General features: G+C 38.1%; 1 protein-coding gene across 3 annotated transcripts in view; it reads left to right on the forward strand.

The window, feature by feature from the left end:
• Positions 1 to 19,940, forward strand: part of stk25b (serine/threonine kinase 25b) — a 96,512-nt gene that overhangs the window by 19,537 nt on the left and 57,035 nt on the right. For 2 of the 3 annotated variants that reach the window (XM_069896362.1, XM_069896363.1), the window contains one exon: positions 19,360 to 19,590. In XM_069896362.1, coding sequence (XP_069752463.1) covers positions 19,360 to 19,590 — 231 coding nt within the window. Of the gene's footprint in view, positions 1 to 3,324; positions 3,406 to 19,359; positions 19,591 to 19,940 lie in introns of those variants that run through there. The other variant, XM_069896365.1, reaches the window with a different exon arrangement.

Below are 19,940 nucleotides of genomic sequence, written 5' to 3' on the forward strand. Positions count from 1 at the left end.
TCTCTATCCACCTTAATACCATACCTCCTATACCGTGCTCTTTAAGTTTATACTCTAATCTTCTGTGCGGAACCTTATCAAACGCCAGATATACCATATCCACTGGTTCTCCCCTATCCACTCTACTGGTTACATCCTCAAAACATGCTATTTGATTTGTCAGACATGATTTCCCCTTCACAAAAGCATGCTGACTCTGTGCAATGGTACCACTACTTTCCAAATGTACTGCAATTGCATCTTTAATAACTGATTCTAGCACCTTCCCTACTACTGATGTCAGGCTAATTGGTCTGTGGTTTCCCAATTTTTCCCTCCCTTCTTAAAGAGTGGGGTTACGTTGGCCACCCTCCAATCCTCAGGAACTAATCCAGTATCCAAAGAGGTTTGAAACATTATCACCAACGCATCCACTATTTCCTGGGCTACTTCCTTCAGCACTTTCGGATGCAGACTATCCGGCCCTGGGGATTTATCCTCCTTTAATCCCTGCAGTTTAACTAATAAACAGCAAAATTATTTTGGCTAGCCCAGGAGCAGTTGGTTTAGCAAGTGGAAGTCAAAGTAAATCCTGGGCCCGTGGAATGCTCAATGGTGAGTCAGCGGGCTTCTGTCTCCCCAGCCACCTGGGCTCCCTACGCCTGAGCCCCAACTCCAAATCCTTCCCTAGGCCTGCCGCGCATACACATCAGGGAATCCAGTGTGTGTGTGCGGTAGTAAGCCTAGGGGAGAGTTCCGAGTCAGCATCTGGAGCTCCAGTGTGCCAGGGAAGGTGGGGTGGGGGGAGGAAGGGGAGAGGTGGGAGCAAAGGGGAGAGAGGGAAGAGAACGCCACTGAGCCTGTGGTCCCGCTCTTGTCCGGATGCCACTCTCCTTGATTACTCTGGGACAAGGGATTCTTTTCATCACTTGCAACTGGGAGACAGATAGTGGCATACAGTTTGGGAGGGATAGATGGAGAGAAAAGTCAATAGAGGAAGGTAAAGAAGAAATTGAAAGAGAGGGAAGGGAGTTACCTGAAACAAGGATAATCTTCGTTCTAATTTCATGTTGAGTGAATTTTTTTTCAACCTGTCAGGTCAATTTGGCTCCAAAAAAAATTTGGATACGAGGATTTGTGATTCAGATATCCTTATTTATCCAAAAAAATGTTTAAATTGGATTTCAGAGAATCCATTTTTTGGATAATCAGAGTTGTACAGTAATTCCTTTCATCTAACTTTAATTGGGAAGAACAGCTCTACTGGATGGAGATTTGGATTAACTTTTTTTGTGTGTAGGTGAAGCATTTGAGAATCTGGTTTCATTTTGCAATTAGTCCAGAATGAAAATGACAAGCTGCTAGTTATTTTGTAAAATATCTGTTTGGTCACCGTCAAGACAATTGTGTGCTGAGGTCCAATTCTACAGGCAGTGGCTGCTCCATAGTGACTCAAGTGATCATTCCTAATTGTATCAGGTTTGGATCTGGAGCTCGGGTTGCTGATGGATGGCTGCATAGCCTCTGGAGGCAAATCCATGGGCACTCATTGTCTCTGAAGGGACTCTTTTGCTATTCTTCCTTTATTGTTAGGGGGCGCCGGGCAATACTCATGGCGACTCTTTGCCTTGCAGTGGACAAAAGTTGAAATGGATCTAGTTTACAGTAAAATCCCTGGTATACAGCACCTACAGGGATCATGAATGACTGAGAGACACTGTTATAATGTCTAATACAATTGCATTAAGAATAAACAGTTTAAAAGACAAATTGTAATGTAATTTGAAAAAAATCAGTTTGCTGTCCTCAATTATGTAAAATTCATTATAATCAGGTAATTCCAGTATTTACAAATTTAAATTTGAACCCCAGTCTCTGGTGTACTAACTATGCCTCTGTCATAATTAAACAAACCTCCCCCCCCCCCGCAAGTTTACAGATAAAGCCTTACTAATATGCTTAGTCTTCTTTGGCTTGGCTTCGCGGACGAAGATTTATGGAGGGGTATGTCCACGTCTGCTGCAGGCTCGTTGGTGACTGACAAGTCCAATGTGGGACAGGCAGGCGCGGTTGCAAGGGAAAATTGGTTGGTTGGGTGTTGGGTTTTTCCTCCTTTGTCTTTTGTCAGTGAGGTGGGCTCTGCGGTCTTCTTCAAAGGAGGTTGTTGCCCGCTGAACTGTGAGGCGCAAAGATGCACGGTTTGAGGCAATATCAGCCCACTGGCGGTGGTCAATGTGACAGGCACCAAGAGATTTCTTTAGGCAGTCCTTGTACCTCTTCTTTGGTGCACCTCTGTCTCGATGGCCAGTGGAGAGCTCACCATATAACACGATCTTGGGAAGGCGATGGTCCTCCATTCTAGAGACGTGACCCACCCAGCGCAGTTGGGTCTTCAGCAGCATGGATTCGATGCTTGCGGAATCTGCCAGCTCGAGTACTTCGATGTTGGTGATGAAGTCATTCCAATGAATGTTGAGGATGGAGCGGAGACAGCGCTGATGGAAGCGTTCTAGGAGTCATAGGTGATGCAGTAGAGGACCCATGATTCAGAGCCGAACTGGAGCGTGGGTATGACAACGGCTCTGTACGTGCTTAGTACTATTAAAGATAAAGACTCTTACCAGGCAGGGATAGGGAAAAACTTTGCGAGAGTCACTCCAGCGGCATCGCCTGGCTATTCATCCTGGTCACCGGCATTTTATTCAAACACAACTTTATTTAAACAGATGCTGCAGGCGTGGTACTTTGCTGGCTGAATGTTTGCTCCCATCTTTATCAAGGCGTTGTGTGTAACTTCAGAGAACATTTACATTTACAATTTTGAAAGTTAAATTTTTGTTTGTTTTTTAAAATATTTTTATTGATTTTAATAAAGAACATACAAAAAGAATACAATTCAATATGATAATATGAACAATTACATAAGCTAAATAAAATATTCCATACATCACTAACATAAATTGTAAATCATATCCATAATTTATATACCAAATATATACCTTTTTTCTTTTATCTTTTAAAAAATATTTTGTTGTTTACATTATACACAATTAAATGTAAAATTATATATTGTAGTGTAAAATTCAAAAGAGCACAATAAAAATATCCTTACAATCCAGAACCGCTAGCCCTAAGCAAGGTTAAAAGCTGACACTGTAGTCACACTAGGCACACAGCGTGCGAAAGGACCACACAGTCAAAAGTGAGTTTAATCAACTGAGTTTAATAGAACTCTCACATGCGTTTAAATCCCTCAGAACCTGATGATGCTCGCGACTCGCAGGACCTTTATGACATCAGCTGCTAGGCTGTGGGCTTGCCCTGTACCCAGAGCTCTCACAGTCAGATCTGCCATGGATTTGTCCATTACTCCGTGAGCCATTTCGCCTATTGCGTGGGCAAGCTGCCACAACATGTAGGAATCAGGTGATGACAATCTGGAGATGGACAGCACAGCTTTATTTAAATGGGGGTATTTTCCTTGTCATATGTAGAAAGATATAAGCAATACAAGTGAGTCAAAAAAGGATTTGGGAATGAATATTGGTATAGATTGGAAAAAATCTAAAAACTTATGTAAAATGTACATTTTAATAGAATTGATGTGACCAGTCATGGAAATGGATAAAGGTGACCATCTTGATAGCAGTAATTTGAGTAAATAAAGTAGAATTTTTTTTTCCTTAAAAAGATGTTTATAACTCTGAGTAATTGTAATACAGAAATAGGTAAATTGATCCTTGACAATCTTAAAAGGAAAATTAAAAGAACTTGATATAGAACCATTTAAAGGTAAAAGTTATGCAAATTCAGCTTGTACCCAGAAAACAGACTAATATGAGAAAGCAAGGTTAATATGCTTTGTAAAGAAAATCTGTATTAGATACAAAAAGCAAAAGATCATCTACATAAGTAAACCTTATGTTCAATGCCATTCCTATGGATCCCTATAAAATTTCTACTTTCACGAAGAGCAATTGCTAAAGGTTCTAATGCCAGTTCAAAAAAAAAATGGTCTTAAGGACAACCTTGGCGAGTACCCCATTGAAGGTTAAAAGGTTTTGACTGCTGTAAATTAGTAAGAATTGAAGCAGTAAGACATAAATAAAATAATTTAATCCATTTAATAAAACATGGTCCAAAATTACATTTTTCCAAAATGGGAAAATAAATAACCCCATTCCATCCAATCAATAGCCTTCTCTGCATCTAGAGAGAGAACACATTCAGGGGCAGGAATGGGAGATGTATGTAAAATCTTTAATAAATGATGTATATTGAAATATGAATAACAATTTTTAATAAAACAGATTTTTGATCCTCAGAAATGATGAATGGTAAAATATTCTCCAATGTACAGGCCAATATTTTAGACATAATTGTCATATCTTCGTTAAGCAAAGAAATGGGCCTATAAGAAGCACATTCAAGTGGATCCTTTCCCTTTTTCAGAATGAGAAATACAAGCATCATTAAAAGATGATGTAAGATTCCCTTGTTTAAATAAGTCATTAAGTACGAGCTTAATTGGAGTACAAGCAATTTGGAAAAGAATTTATAAAATTCTATAGGGTACACATCAGACAAAAAAATACTTCCTCTTGAAAAATAGGTGTTTCCAGTCTCATACGATTAGTCTGAGAAAGCATAGGCAAATCAAATTGGTCCAGAAAATCCGACATGGAAGTACTATCATTATTAGATTCAGAATTATACAATATACAATAAAATTCTCTAAAGGTATCATTTATTTTAGAATGGTCAGTGGTGTCTGTACCATCTTCCATCAAAAACCATTAATTTGTCTCTTAGCAGCCATTCCTTTCAATTGGCCAGCCATAAACTTGCCAAACTTTTTGCCATGGATACAGAACTGGCTCTTACTCTTCAAAAGTTGCTATTTAATGATCAAATTTATAACCTAATAACAATTACAGTTTAGAAACAGACCATATCGGCCCTGCGCACTGATTTAAGTGAAACTCCACTAGTTTCACTTACCTGCTCCCTGCCCATAACCCACCAACCCCCTCACATCCATGTACTCAACCCATCTCCTTTTAACTGACAGAATTGACCCTGCTGCAACCACCTCTTCCGGAAGGTCATTCCACTCAGCCACCACTCTGAGTGAAGAAGCTCCCTCTCATGTAACTTCTAAACTTTTTCCCCCTAACCCTTAACTTATGACCCCTCTTTCCAATCTCTCCTACCCTCAAGGGGAAGAGCCTATTCACATCTATTCTATCTATCCCACTCATAATTTTATAAACCTCTGTCAAATCCCCCCTCAACCTTCTACACTCCAATGAATAAAGACCTAGTCTACTCAATCTTTCTCCATATTCTAGATACTGAAATCCAGGCAACATTTTAGTAAACCTTCTTTGCATCCTCTCTACCTTATTTATTTCCTTCCTATAATTTGGAGGCCAGAACTGCAGACAATATTCCAAATTTGGCCTCGCCATTGCCTTGAATAGTCTCAACGTCACCTCCCAGCTCCTATATTCTATGCTATGATTTAAAAAGGCCAGCATGCCAAAAGCCTTCTTCACCACCCTATCTACATGAAATTCCACTTTCAAAGAATGATGAACTGTTATTCTTTTTTTAAAATTTTTTTTATTTTTCACACCATAAATCACATTAACCATGGTACACACTTTTTCCTTTTCACACATATACAGTGCCATTTTCTCCCCCCCCTCCCTCCTCCCATCCCACCCTCCCTACCTCCCCCCTCCCGTCCATTTAAGGTATACAATCTAGGATAGATTAAACCAGTCAGACAATGTTGTCATTCAATAAAAATACACCAGAAATTCTACTGAGTCCATTCTTTTCATTTCCTTTTCCTTCCGTTAACTTAGGTAATGATTGTCCCCGGTAGGTTTTCGCTATTGTATTTAATGTAAGGCTCCCATATTTGTTCGAATATTTCAATATTATTTCTTAAACTATATGTTATATTTTCTAATGGAATACATTTATTCATTTCTATATACCATTGTTGTATTTTCAAATTATCTTCCAATTTCCAGGTTGACATAATACATTTTTTTGCTACGGCTAGAGCTATCTTAACAAATCTTTTTTGTGCATCCTCCAAATCAATTCCAAATTCTTTATTTTTTATGTTACTTAGGAGGAAGATCTCTGGATTCTTTAGTATATTGTTTTCTGTTATTTTATTTAATATCTGATTTAGATCTTCCCAAAATTTTTTTACTTTCTCACATGTTCAGATTGCATGAATTGTTGTTCCCATTACTTTTTTACATCGAAAACATCTATCAGATACTGTTGGGTCCCATTTATTTAACTTTTGAGGTGTAATGTATAGCCTGTGTATCCAGTTATATTGTATCATACGTAACCTCGTATTTATTGTATTTCTCATCGTTCCGGAGCATAACTTCTCCCATGTTTTCTTTTTTATCTTTATATTTAAATCTTGTTCCCATTTTTGTTTAGTTTTACCATTTGTTTCCTCATTCTCCTTTTCTTGCAGTTTAATATACATATTTGTTATAAATCTTTTGATTAACATTGTATCTGTAATCACATATTCAAGGTTACTTCCCTCTGGCAAACTCAAACTGCTTCCTAATTTATCCTTCAAGTAGGATCTCAATTGGTAATATGCCAGCGCTGTATCTTGAGATATATTGTACTTATCTTTCATTTGTTCAAAGGATAAGAATCTATTTCCTGAAAAACAATTTTCTATTCTTTTAATCCCTTTTTTTTCCCATTCTCTAAAGGAAAGGTTATCTATTGTAAAAGGGAGTAACTTGTTTTGCGTCAATATTAGTTTTGGTAATTGATAATTTGTTTTATTTCTTTCTACATGAATCTTCTTCCAAATATTGAGGAGATGATGTAATACTGGAGAACTTCTATGTTGTACCAATTTTTCATCCCATTTATATAATATGTGTTCAGGTATCTTTTCCCCTATTTTATCTAATTCTAATCTCGTCCAATCTGGCTTTTCCCTTGTTTGATAAAAATCTGATAGGTATCTTAATTGTGCGGCTCTATAATAATTTTTAAAGTTTGGCAGTTGTAAGCCTCCTTGTTTATACCATTCTGTTAATTTATCTAGTGCTATCCTCGGTTTCCCCCCTCTCCATAAAAATTTCCTTATTATTTTCTTTAACTCCTTGAAGAATTTCTCTGTCAGTTGTATTGGCAATGCCTGAAATAAGTATAATATCCTTGGAAAAATGTTCATTTTAATACAGTTTATCCTTCCTATTAGTGTTAGTGGTAAATCTTTCCAATGCTCTAAATCGTCCTGTAATTTTTTCATTAGTGGATAATAATTGAGTTTATATAGTTGGCTGAGATTTTTGTTTATTTGTACACCTAGGTATCTTATTGCTTGCATTTGCCATCTGAATGGTGATTCCTTCTTAAATTTTGAGAAATCCGCATTATTCATAGGCATTGCTTCACTTTTATTTACGTTTATCTTGTAACCCGACACTTCTCCATATTCCTTCAATTTCTTATATAATTCTTTTATTGATAGTTCTGGTTCTGTTAAGTACACTATAACATCATCCGCAAATAAACTGATTTTATATTCCTTGTCTTTTATTTTTATTCCTTTTATATTATTATCTGTTCTTATCAATTCTGCTAGTGGTTCTATAGCTAACGCAAACAATTAAGGTGATAGTGGGCATCCCTGTCGTGTTGACCTGCTTAAGTTAAATTGTTTTGATACATGTCCATTTACTGTCACTTTCGCTAATGGTCCCTTATATAATGCTTTAATCCAATTAATATACTTCTCCGGTAAACTGAATTTTTTCAATACTTTGAATAAATAATTCCATTCTACTCTGCAAAGGCCTTCTCTGTGTCTAAAGCAACTGCTACTGTTGGTGCTTTATTCCCTTCTACTGCATGAATTAAGTTAATAAATTTACAAATATTGTCTGTTGTGCGTCTTTTTTTGATAAATCCAGTTTGGTCTAGATTTACCATTTTCGGTACATACTCTGCTAATCTGTTTGCTAATAATTTAGCTATTATCTTATAATCTGTGTTAAGTAAAGATATTGGTCTATATGACGCTGGTGTGAGTGGATCTTTCCCTTGCTTTAGTATTACTGTAATTATTGCTGTTTTACATGAATCTGGTAAGCTTTGCGTTTTATCAATCTGGTTGATTACTTCCAGGAGGGGCGGAATTAATAAGTCTTTAAATGTTTTATAGAATTCTATTGGGAATCCATCCTCTCCTGGTGTCTTATTTGGTAATTTTTTTATTATCTCTTGTATTTCTACTATTCCAAATGGCTCTGTTAATTTATTTTGTTCTTCTATTTGTAGTTTTGGTAGTTCAATTTTAGTTAGAAATTCATCTATTTTCCCTTCTTTCCCTTCGTTTTCAGTTCGGTATAATTGTTCATAGAATTCTCTAAAGTTTTCATTAATTTCTTTTGGATTATATGTAATTTGTTTGTCTTTTTTCCTTGATGCCAATACCATTTTCTTAGCTTGTTCTGTCTTAAGCTGCCATGCTAGGATTTTGTGCGTTTTTTCACCTAGTTCATAATATTTCTGTTTTGTCTTAATTATATTTTTCTCCACCTTATATGTTTGTAGTGTTTCATATTTTATATTTTTATCCGCCAATTCTCTTCTTTTAGTAATATCTTCCTTCATTACTAATTATTTTTCTATATTTACTATTTCCCTTTCCAACTGCTCTGTTTCCTGATTATAGTCCTTCTTCATGAACTTGGTTACATAACTTATTATTTGCCCTCTAATGAATGCTTTCATTGCACCCCATAGTATAAACTGATTCCGTATTTATTTCAAAATACATTTTAATTTGTTTTTCAATAAATTCTCTAAAATCCCGACTTTTAAGTAACATGGGGTTTAATCTCCATATATACATTCTTGGAGGGATGTCCTCTAACTTTACTGTCAATATTAAGGGTGAATGGTCCGATAGTATTCTAGCTTTATATTCTGTTTTTTTTACTCTATCTTGCATACGAGCTGATAACAAAAATAGGTCTATTCTTGAGTATGTTTTATGTCCAGCCGAGTAATATGAATATTCCTTTTCCTTTGGGTGTTGTTTCCTCCATATATCCAAAAGTTGCATTTCTTCCATTGATTTAATTATAAATTTGCTTACTTTGTTCTTTCTGTTAATTTTTTTCCCAGTTTTGTCCATATTTGAATCCAAATTCAGGTTGAAATCCCCTCCTAATAATATGTTCCCTTGCGTATCTGCTATCTTCAAAAAGATATCTTGCATAAACTTTTGATCTTCTTCGTTAGGTGAATATACATTGAGTAGATTCCAAAACTCCGAATATATCTGACATTTTATCATTACATATCTCCCTGCTGGATCTATTATTACATCTTCTATTTTAAATGGCACATTTTTACTAATTAATATAGCTACTCCTCTTGCTTTTGAATTATACGATGCTGCTGTTACGTGTCCTACCCAATCTCTCTTTAATTTCTTATGCTCCACTTCAGTTAAATGTGTTTCTTGCACAAATGCTATATCAATTTTTTCTTTTTTCAGTAAATTTAACAGTTTCTTCCTTTTAATTTGGTTATGTATTCCATTAATATTTAAAGTCATATAGTTCAACGTAGCCATTTTATACTTTGTTTATCTTCCCTTTCCATTTCTCCATCATTACCTTTCCTTCTTATCCATTTCTGTTTTCTTGTTTTGAATCCTTTATAAGACAACATTCCTAAAATATCAAACATTTTCCTTATTCTCCTATTTAAAACTTCTTTAGCCCCAATCCCCCCTTCCCCTCCTGAGTTGTCCTTTATCCCTTGTCGGACAACCACATCTCCCCTCTCCATTTGGATTTGTGAATTCACTCGCAAGCGTCAGCTGATTTTGCAGTGACCATAACACCCCCCCACCCAGCCCCCCCAGAAAAGATTTCACTTTTCATATGTGACAAAGGTCACTCTTTTAATTCCCTCCTTATTCCCTCTATTCCTTTTCCTTCCCTTATTAATTCTTGTCTATACTATCTATATTTTCCTCTAAATACGGATACATTCATGTATGCACATTATACATATACACACATATACCTCTTTACCCACATACATATAAATCGTGGTCATTTTTACTCTTATTACATGTGTTCATCTCTCTGTTTGTTTTGTAGTTGTTCTGCAAATTTCCTTGCTTCTCTGGGTCCGAGAATAGTTTTTTTTCCATAAGATCGTTTTCGATGTTTTGAACTCCTTCCTCCTCTTCAGGAGTTCAAAACTTATGTCTTTTTAGTTTGCAGTCTTTTGTACTCTCGTTACACGTCTTCATCTCTCAGTCTATTTTGTAATTGTTCTGCAAATTTTCGTGCTTCCTCTGGATCCGAGAATAGTCTGTTTTGTTGTCCTGGAATAAATATTTTCAATACCGCTGGATGCTTTAGTATAAATTTATACCCTTTCTTCCATAAAATCTCCTTTGCTGTATTGAACTCCTTTCTTTTCTTCAGGAGTTCAAAACTTATATCTGGATAAATGAAGATTTTTTGCCCTTTGTACTCCAGTGGCTTATTGTCCTCTCTTACTTTTTCCATTGTTTTCTCCAGTACCTTTTCTCTTGTAGTATATCTTAGGAATTTTACTAAAACAGATCTTGGCTTTTGTTGTGATTGTGGTTCAAAGGCCAATGCTCTATGTGCCCTTTCTATTTCCATTTCTTGCTGTAGTTCTGGACATCCTAGGATCCTGGGGAACCAATCTTTTATAAACTCCCTCATATTCTTGCCTTCTTCATCTTCCTTAAGGCCCACTATCTTTATGTTATTTCTTCTGTTATAATTTTCCATTATATCTCTTTTCTGAGCTAACAGTTCTTGTGTCTCTTTAACTTTTTTATTAGATTCCTCTAATTTCTTTTTTAAGTCCTCTACCTCCATTTCTACTGCTGCTTCTTGTTCTTGCACCTTGTCCATTCTTTTTCCTATTTCTGATATGGTCATATCTATTTTATTCATTTTCTCTTCTGTGTTGTTTATTCTTCTTCTTAAATCATTAAATTCTTGCGCTTGCCATTCTTTAAATGACTCCATGTATTCTTTAATAAGAGAAAGTATATCCTTTATCTTGCCTTTCCCTTCTTCTATTTCACTGTACTCTTCCTCTTCCTCTTCTTCTTCCTCTGGGTTGGCCATCTGTTGTTTCTTTGTTGCCCTTCTCTTCTTTCTTGTTTTCGTTGTCTTCTATGTTCTCCTCTTGCTGCAGGTGTTCTGCAGCTGTCATTGCCGGCTGTGGAGATCGACTCCCCAGCTGGTCACCCCTCCCGTCGGTGTGTTGTTTTTCATGCGCATCGCGCACGCGCGAGGAGTCGGGCATGCGCGGTTGCGCACTTTTACTCGGCTCAGCGAGCCATTTTTGTAGTCCATATTCTACCGACCTGAGGGAGCGGGTTTCTCTCTCCACCGCGGGCCTCTTCGAACAGGTAAGACCTTTTCCTTCATCTTCCGTTGTCTTCTCTTCCTCTCTTCTTACCGTTGGTTTCGACTTTTCTTTTTTCGTCGTCATCTTCTTTCCACCTTTATATTCACTTTACTTTGATTTTTATTTTTGTGCCTTTGTGTTTTGCTTCGTTTTTTCTGACTTTTCTGGAGAGGGCTGGAGTTCACCGTCCAGCCACTTCTCCATTACGTGACTCCTCCTGAACCGTTATTCCATGATCTCTCTGTCCCTCCACACTCCTCAATGCCCTCCTTCCCCTTCACTGCATATTTTCCTGTTATGATTAATCTTCCCAAAATGAAGCACTTCACACTTATCCACATTAAACTCCATCTACCACCTTTCAGCCCGCTCTCCTAAACAGTCCAAATCCTTCTGCAAGCCACGAAAACCCTCCTCACTATCCACAACTCCCCCTATTTTTGAATCATCCGCATATTTACTCACCCAATTTACCACTCCATCATCCAAATTATTAATGTAAATGATGAACAACAAGGGACTGAACACCGATCCCTGAGGCACACCGCTTGTTACCAGCCTCCATCCTGACAGACAATTAACCACCATGATTCTCTGGTGCCTATCTTTTAGCTACCATTGAACCCATCTGACTATTTCAACATTAATCCCTAGTGCCTGAACCTTTCTCACCAACCTTCCATGTGGAACCTTATCGAAAGCCTTACTGAAATCCAAATAGACCACATCTACTGTTCTACCTCCATCAACCTTTCTAGTCACTTCCTCAAAAAATTCAACAAGGTTTGTCAAACATGACCTTCCCCCTCTCAAACCCATGTTGGGTGCCCCTGATCAATCCCTGCCCCTCTAGATACTTATACATATTATCTCTAAGAATACTTTCCATTAGCTTACGCACCACTGACGAAAAACTTACTGGCCGATAATTGCTGCGTCTACACCTGGAGCACCTTCAAAATAATATCAAATCATTAGTAATTAAAAAGGAAGGCTCCTTAAACTATAAAAATCTACAGTTATTTCTCGTGTTATTATCTTCTGTCATTGGTTTTTCAACATGTTTGAGATGAAGTCTGCAGTCAGACTTTATCATTTTTTGCTGCTTTAGCTCCTTTGGTAGTCATCATCTCCAAAGTAATAATGTTAGATATTGAAGGGACAAAGGATAAGCCACTTTGGTTAAAGATTAAAGATGATTGAGTGAGAAATGTTTGAAAGTTGCCAGGAACACCTAACGACTGCCACCTACTCCATGCGGATGCCAGCCAGAAGTCAGTTTGTTTTTATTTATTTCCTCCGAAAAAAAATTCTGCCAGTGATTGGGTTGCCAGTTACTTGATTTCTGGATACTGGAGATTTTACTATCACATTTTTATGTGAAAATAAAATAACGTATAATGCTGGAGAAACTCAGTAGGTCAAACCGTGTCCTTTATTATAGCAAAGGTAAAAATACTTAACTGACCTTTTAGGCTTGAGTCCTTCATCAAGGTATGAAATATGTTGAAAGGTGTCCGAGCCAAAGAGTAAGGGAGGCTGGTGTAGTCGCAAAGGCAGGAGGGAAAGGGTGGAGAAGGGAAGAATGGGACAGCAGAGATCAAGGGGAGGAGGGATAGCTAGGGGAGGGAGGCCTTCTATACTATATCACCAAGACCATCTGCAAATTGGAGGAACAACACCTGATTTTCTGTCTGAGCACTCTCCAACTATATTGGCATTAACATTGGGTTTTCTGTTTTCTGCTAACCTGCTCTCTTTCCCCTCCCTCCTTCCTTTCCCCTTTCCAGTTCTCCTCCCTCCCTTGGACAAATCAAGGAAGAACATACACAGTAAATGGTAAGGTACTGAGGATTGTGGAAGAATAAAAGGATCTGGAAATACAGATACATAATGTCCTGAAAGCAGCGCCACAGGTAGACAGGGTTGTAAAGAAAGCATTTGGCATCTTGGCCTTCCTGAATCAAAGTATTGAGTATAGAAGTTGGGATGTTATGGTGAGGCCAAATTTGGAGTATTGTATGCATTTCCAGTCACCTAACAATAAAATGGAAAGAGTGTAGGGAAGATTTACTAGGATGTGGCCGGGTCTTCAACAGTTGAGTTACAGAGAAAAGTTAAACAAGTTAGGACTTTATTCCTTGGAGTGTAGAAGAATGAAGGGCGATTTGACATAGGTTTGCAAAATTGATGGGTATAGGCAGAGTAAATGTAAGTAGGCTCTTTCCACTTAGATTAGGAGAGATAAATAAAAGAGGACATGGCTTTAGGGGGAAAGGTTTAGAGGGAGCATTTAGGGGGAATTTCTTCACTCAGAGTGGTGGGAGTGTGGGACGAGGTGATATCTGATGTGGTAAATGTGGGTTGCTCTTAAGTTTTAAGAATAAATTGGATAGATACATGGGTGGGAGAGGTCTGGAGGGTTATGGACTGGGTACAGGTCAATGGGACTAGAGGAATAATTCACCACAAACTAGAAGACCCCAGTTGCCTGTTTTCTGCACTGTAAGGTCTATGGTTGTTCATTGTGAGTTTTTATTTCAACCATGGTGCCTACAGATTATCATGTTTTACATCTAAAATAATGCATTTGGGTCACAGATACAAAATGGTGTTGGGATCCAAAATTATCTGCTGAACAGAAAACAATTCATTAAAAAACAAACATAGCAAACAGGTTAACAAACTTGAGAGAAAAAGTAAATAATCCACTGGATAATATTGCATTTTTTTGTAAAGTGGGTACAATTAAGCATACCATGATGAAGGGCTCAAGCCCAAAATGTTGGCTATGTATCTTTATCTTTGCTATATAATAAAGTACACTGTTTAATCTGCTTTCTCAAGCATTGTTTTTCTGTATAGTAGGTAAAATATTTTTATCAGTGAAATAAATTAATAATCAAATGAGCAGAATACCCATGTACTGTGGTATTGACAGTAAAGAAATCACCACCAGAATAAACTTCAATCTAAACCAACAGTCGATGTAGATATTAAGGAATCATTCAGTTTTCAGGGCTACAATCTTGCAGAAATTGTTGCCAGGTTGCTCACAGTATCTACTTCTCTTTCTACTCATTGTTGATTGATCTGTCTGTACCTCTGATTTCACACAGCTTGTATTCTGCTCATCCTCATTTCTCCATTAGTGCCTGTGACTGAATAGATAATAGCTATGACCCTACCTGAATTTTAATTTTGTGGAAATTAGGATTTCATTGCATTAAGCACGAATCACAATGTTGTTGTCCTAGGACATCAGAGCCATATCACTTCCATGCAGAGTCTCTCTGTCTCCCTCTTAATGCAGATGATCTTCAAAATGACTGAGAAGCTCACAAGGGTCTTCTTTTCTCCAGGAAAGTATGATGGGAGAGCATGAATCAGCATCAGAATTTGTTGCGAATGTCAGGAAATTCATTGTTTGTGGCTGGATTACAGGTGCAAATATTGGTATAAGATACATTTAAAGATTAATGAATTAGTGCAAAAAGAAGAGAAAGTGAGGTAGCATATGTAGTTCATTGTTCATTCCGAAACCTGATGAGCGAAGTGAAGAAGCTGTTTTTGTGCCACTGGGGGTTTGTCTTCAGGCTCCTGTACCACCTTCCTGATGGCAGCAGTATGAAGAGGGCATGGCTTGAGTGGAAAGGGTCCTTGAGGATAGAGGCCACTTTCTCAGACACCACCTCCAGTAGATATCCTCGATGGAATGAAGACTTGCCAACGATGGCCCTGGCTGAGTTCTCAATACTCTGTAGTTTTTCCCTGCCCTGTGCATTGGCACCTCCATTCTAGATAGTGATGCAACCAATCAGAATGCTTTCCTGTGGAAATTTACTGGAGTCTCCTCAAACTTCTCAAGCAAGAAGTATAGTGCTGGCGTGTCTTCTTTGTGATTGAAAGACAAGTATCACAGTAACAAGAGAACAACCACTATTTCAATGGCAATAAGATGAAGGAGATAATCATTGACTTCTGGAGAGGAGGCAGAGATCACACCCCTGTCCACATCAGTGGGGTGAAGATGAGCTAGCTCCATGCATTCAGGAATAAATGATCTGACCTGGGACAAATGTGTTGGCACCGCAGTCAAGAAAGTGTATCACGTCTCTACTTAGAATACTAAGAAAGCTCAGCATATCCTCCTTGTTGCTCAACAACATCTGGTACACCTTTAAAAGTATACTTGCTGGTTGCATCACAAAATGTTGCAGAAGCTGCTCTGCTCAAGATTAGAAGCTACAGAAGATAGTGAATGCAGCTCAGCACGTCACACAAACCTCCCTCCCCTCCATAGTCTCCATCTATATCTCATTGCCTAGCAAAGGCAACCAACATACTGAGAAATCCACCCACCCTGAACAAACTCTCGCCTCCTGCAGTTGTCAGGTTCCTGAATGAACCTCACAGTTGTGATCTGATGCTGTCCTTGCTATGATCTAATTGTTCACTGTCGCCCTACACTTGGTAATATGCTCTTGTTTTTCTGTTTTGACTGCTACACATTAGAGTGGTCTTATTAGATTGCTTGTTAAATGAACTCATTACTGCAACAGGAATTACATGACAATAACCTTAATTTAAAAAAATTCTTGTCAGAATGAATAATGTTGAATTGTAATAATTTGCTGTGCTGGAGAACATGTTTAGTACTCTGAAATAGACGGTGCTTTGTGTAAGTCAACATTAGCGCTGAATGACAATATCAGACTTACCATAATATTATTCATTGGCTTTTGAGTTGGTGATGCATATATAATGAATCACTGTAACATTAAGTTTTCAGTGATGCATTATAAAGCATGCATTGAGCATGCCTTGTAATACAATGGCAGAATTTCCCTTCTTAGCACCATATGACTGGTATTTTCTGATTCTAATAGAACCTTGTGTTATAATTAAAGATGTATAATCATCATAGTTGGCAAATCCCTGCTGCTTGTTGTTATGGCCTTTAAATTCACTTTTGTTTTTATTAACTGAGCCTATTAGTTCGCATGCATGTTCAGTTCCTACTTGACCAGTGATGATGGGTAAGCCTACCTGCCTAGTACATAATATCCATTTTTATGGAATCTAGTCATAGCTGGGCTACTCAGAATCATTTCTATAGACTTCTCTGCTTCCCTATGAACTATAATACCATATCTCAATATGCTATTTCTGCAAGCAGGAGTGATGATGAAGAAGCCCCCTTTTACCTGTCAATTATAAAGTAAATTCATTCTTAAAATATGTGGAATTCATAATCCACAAGGAAATGTAGTGGATGAATTCAGCAGATTAAAGAGAATAAAGGTTCTGAAATGAGCGAAAATGAAATATGTGCTCCTGTGTTTCAACAAACTACTGATAGTATCTTTTTATTGTTAGCTACCTGAAGCAAGTCCATCCTTTCCAACATCACTCTGCTGATCTTCTTGACCATTCACATTTCTTCTTCCCATAAAGATTCTGAAAATGTTATGGCCCAATCAGCCAGGTTTTGGAATTAGATTGTGTATCATTGCCATTTCATGTAATGCCATAGGTCAAATCAAGTTTATTGTCATCTGATTGCACAAGTACAACCTGATGAAACAGCGCTCTCCAGAGCTCAGTGCAAAAATGGCAAACACACAATGAGATGTAACACATACAGACAAACAAAATAAATGCAGGACAAATATTTATATATACAAATAAATAAATATTTTTTTCATGAATATGGGAGTCTCGGATGGTCAGTTTGAGCAGTTCCTTTGGTCATTCAGCATTCTCACTGCCCATAGGAAGAAGCAGTTCTACCACCTGGTGGTGCTGGCTCTGATACTCCTGTATCTCTTTCCTGATGGGAACAGTTGAAAGATGCTGTGTGCAGGGTAGAAAGGGTTGTCAATGATTTTTCCGCCCTCTTCAGACAATGATCCCTGCAGATCACGTCAATTGTGGGGGTGGGGAGAGACTCCAATGATCCTCTCTGCCACTCTAATGGTCCCTTGGATTGACCCCCAATCTATTTCTCTGCTGCAGCTGACCGCACTGATGCAACTGCCCAGGACGCTCTTGATTGAGCTCCTATCGAAGGTTGACATAATGGTTGCTGACAACTTTGCTCTCTTCAGCCTTCTCAGGAAGGGCAGTTGCTTTTGTACCTTCCTGACAAGTGGGAAGATGTTGAGTGTCCACGATAAGTCACTAATTAAGTGAACTCCAAGAACTTGGTGCTCTCTACACTCTCCACTACAGAGTTCTATAGTGGAGGTTGGTTGTTCCTGGTCCTCCTGAAGTCCATGATCTCCTCCTTTGTCTTGTCCACATTGAAACTCGGGTTGTTACACTTGCACCGTTTCACAAAATTTTCCCCCTCTTAGTGCAACTCATTGTTATTGTTGATGAGGCCAACTACTGTCATCTGCAAAATGAATGACACTGTTGGAGCTGTATCTGGTGATGCAGTCATGGGTCAGTAGCATGAACTGGAGAGGGATGAGCACAAACCCCTGAGGTGCGCCAGTGTTCAGCGTGTCAGTGGTTGATGTTCTGCTACCGACCCAGATAGGCCATAATCTTTCCACTAGGAAGTCCAGAATCCAGTTACACCAGCCTCTGGGTAATGATTGGATTAAACACCAAGCTGAAGTGGGTGAACAGCAGCCTGGCGTTCGAGGGATTGAACGCTAGGTGGGTCTGGACGGAGTGAAGGTACAAGGCAATAGCATTGTCTATGAAATGGTTTCTTCCATAGGTGAATTGAAATTGGTCCAACGTCGCTGGGAGGTGTGTCTTGATGTGTTCCCATCACCAGGCACTCAAAGCAATGGTAGAGGTCAGTGCCACAGAGCACTAGTCATTGAGGCCTGTTATTGCCGCTCTCTTGGGTACTGGGATAATGATGGCTGTCTTGAACCCCTGTGGAAACAATTGACTACTGCAATGAGAAGTTGAAGATGTCTGTGAAGACCTCTGTCAATTGTTCTGAGCAGTCCTTCAGTACCTGACCAGTTATGTTGGCTGGTCCCGCTGCCTTATGTGGGTTCACCTTGGATAGGATTCTCCTCACTTCAACCATGGCTATGCAGTAAGTCTGTTAATCTGGGGTACACAGTTTTCTTCGGCATCATCCTATTCTTGCACTAAATCGTGCATAGAAGATGTTCAGACTGGAAGGGAGGCATCATTGTCCTTAACTTCCAAAGTTGACATGATCTGTTATAGTCTTGATCCCTTGTCACCTGCACCTCGTGTCTGGTGTTGTACAGCTGTCTGTGAATATAGTGCAGTTACTTCAGGGCCAAGGAATGTGAGTTTAGAGGAGGAATAGAAGTTCCTAAGGAAGTACAGTTAGGTTCACTTTGAATATCAAAGTGGACTCTAAAGGCCTCATGCAATTATTTTTTTCATGTTACATTTCCAAGAGATTGTTAACAAAATTAATCAAGAATAAAGTTTTCTTTTTCATCCAGTGTACGACAAATTACTTTGTTTGTAACATTTAATTAGGTCAAGAGTGGGCTCTCCCAAATGATAGTCGTAGCTGGATTAAACTGCCAGCTTTTTGTTAAGCTTATTATGGGGTCTGGAAGTGATCATGTTCTGGTTTAATCATTTTCTTCAATGCTGGAACAGACTCAAGATGTTGAATGTCCTCAGTTTTGATCATTCATAATTGCCTAGAAGATTATATCAATAGAAGGGATTCATCACCTCTCTCATCCTGCATCAAAAGTTCTTTTGTGAAATAATACTTGATGTATCTTAATTTTACATTCAACTTTGCATTTTTTAATGTTGAACATTTGGGACTAAAACAATTATAGAATCAAATGTCAATGCTGTGTCATACCTTAACAATAAACCCTCTTCAAATTTAAAAGAAAATATAATAATGTGGTTTTCTCATAGAATGCACGTATGGACCCTGAGGAGCTCTTTACAAAGCAGGAACGAATTGGGAAAGGCTCTTTTGGTGAGGTATACAAAGGAATAGAGAATCGGAGCAAAGAAGTTGTGGCAATCAAAATCATTGACCTGGAGGAGGCAGAAGATGAGATAGAAGACATCCAACAGGAAATTACAGTGCTCAGCCAATGTGACAGCCCATATGTAACAAAATATTATGGCTCTTACTTAAAGGTACGTAATCATTCAATCAGACACTGACACTGTGCCATTTAAACCTATACAACATAGAGTTCCATTTATTGTAACTATTTTGTATTTAGTTTGAAAACTGTTGTAACTGCTCCACTCTATTGTGTTCATAGCAAGACAGTCATGTGGTGTGTTGACACAGAATTTTGTGTGATGGCATGAACTTGCTGAGCTCTGGGAAACTAGATGAATCAGACCCAAATGAAACAGGAAAATAATGTGAAAAATATGAAATGCCTGATGATTTATGCTTTGTTAATTAAACCATTTAGAGTGTGAACCCATAAAATTTCTCACATATACTAAAAAGTCGTTGAATTGTAGGGGAGCAT

This window comes from Narcine bancroftii, chromosome 9 (genome assembly GCF_036971445.1).
Source record: "Narcine bancroftii isolate sNarBan1 chromosome 9, sNarBan1.hap1, whole genome shotgun sequence".
Lineage (NCBI taxonomy): Eukaryota > Metazoa > Chordata > Chondrichthyes > Torpediniformes > Narcinidae > Narcine > Narcine bancroftii.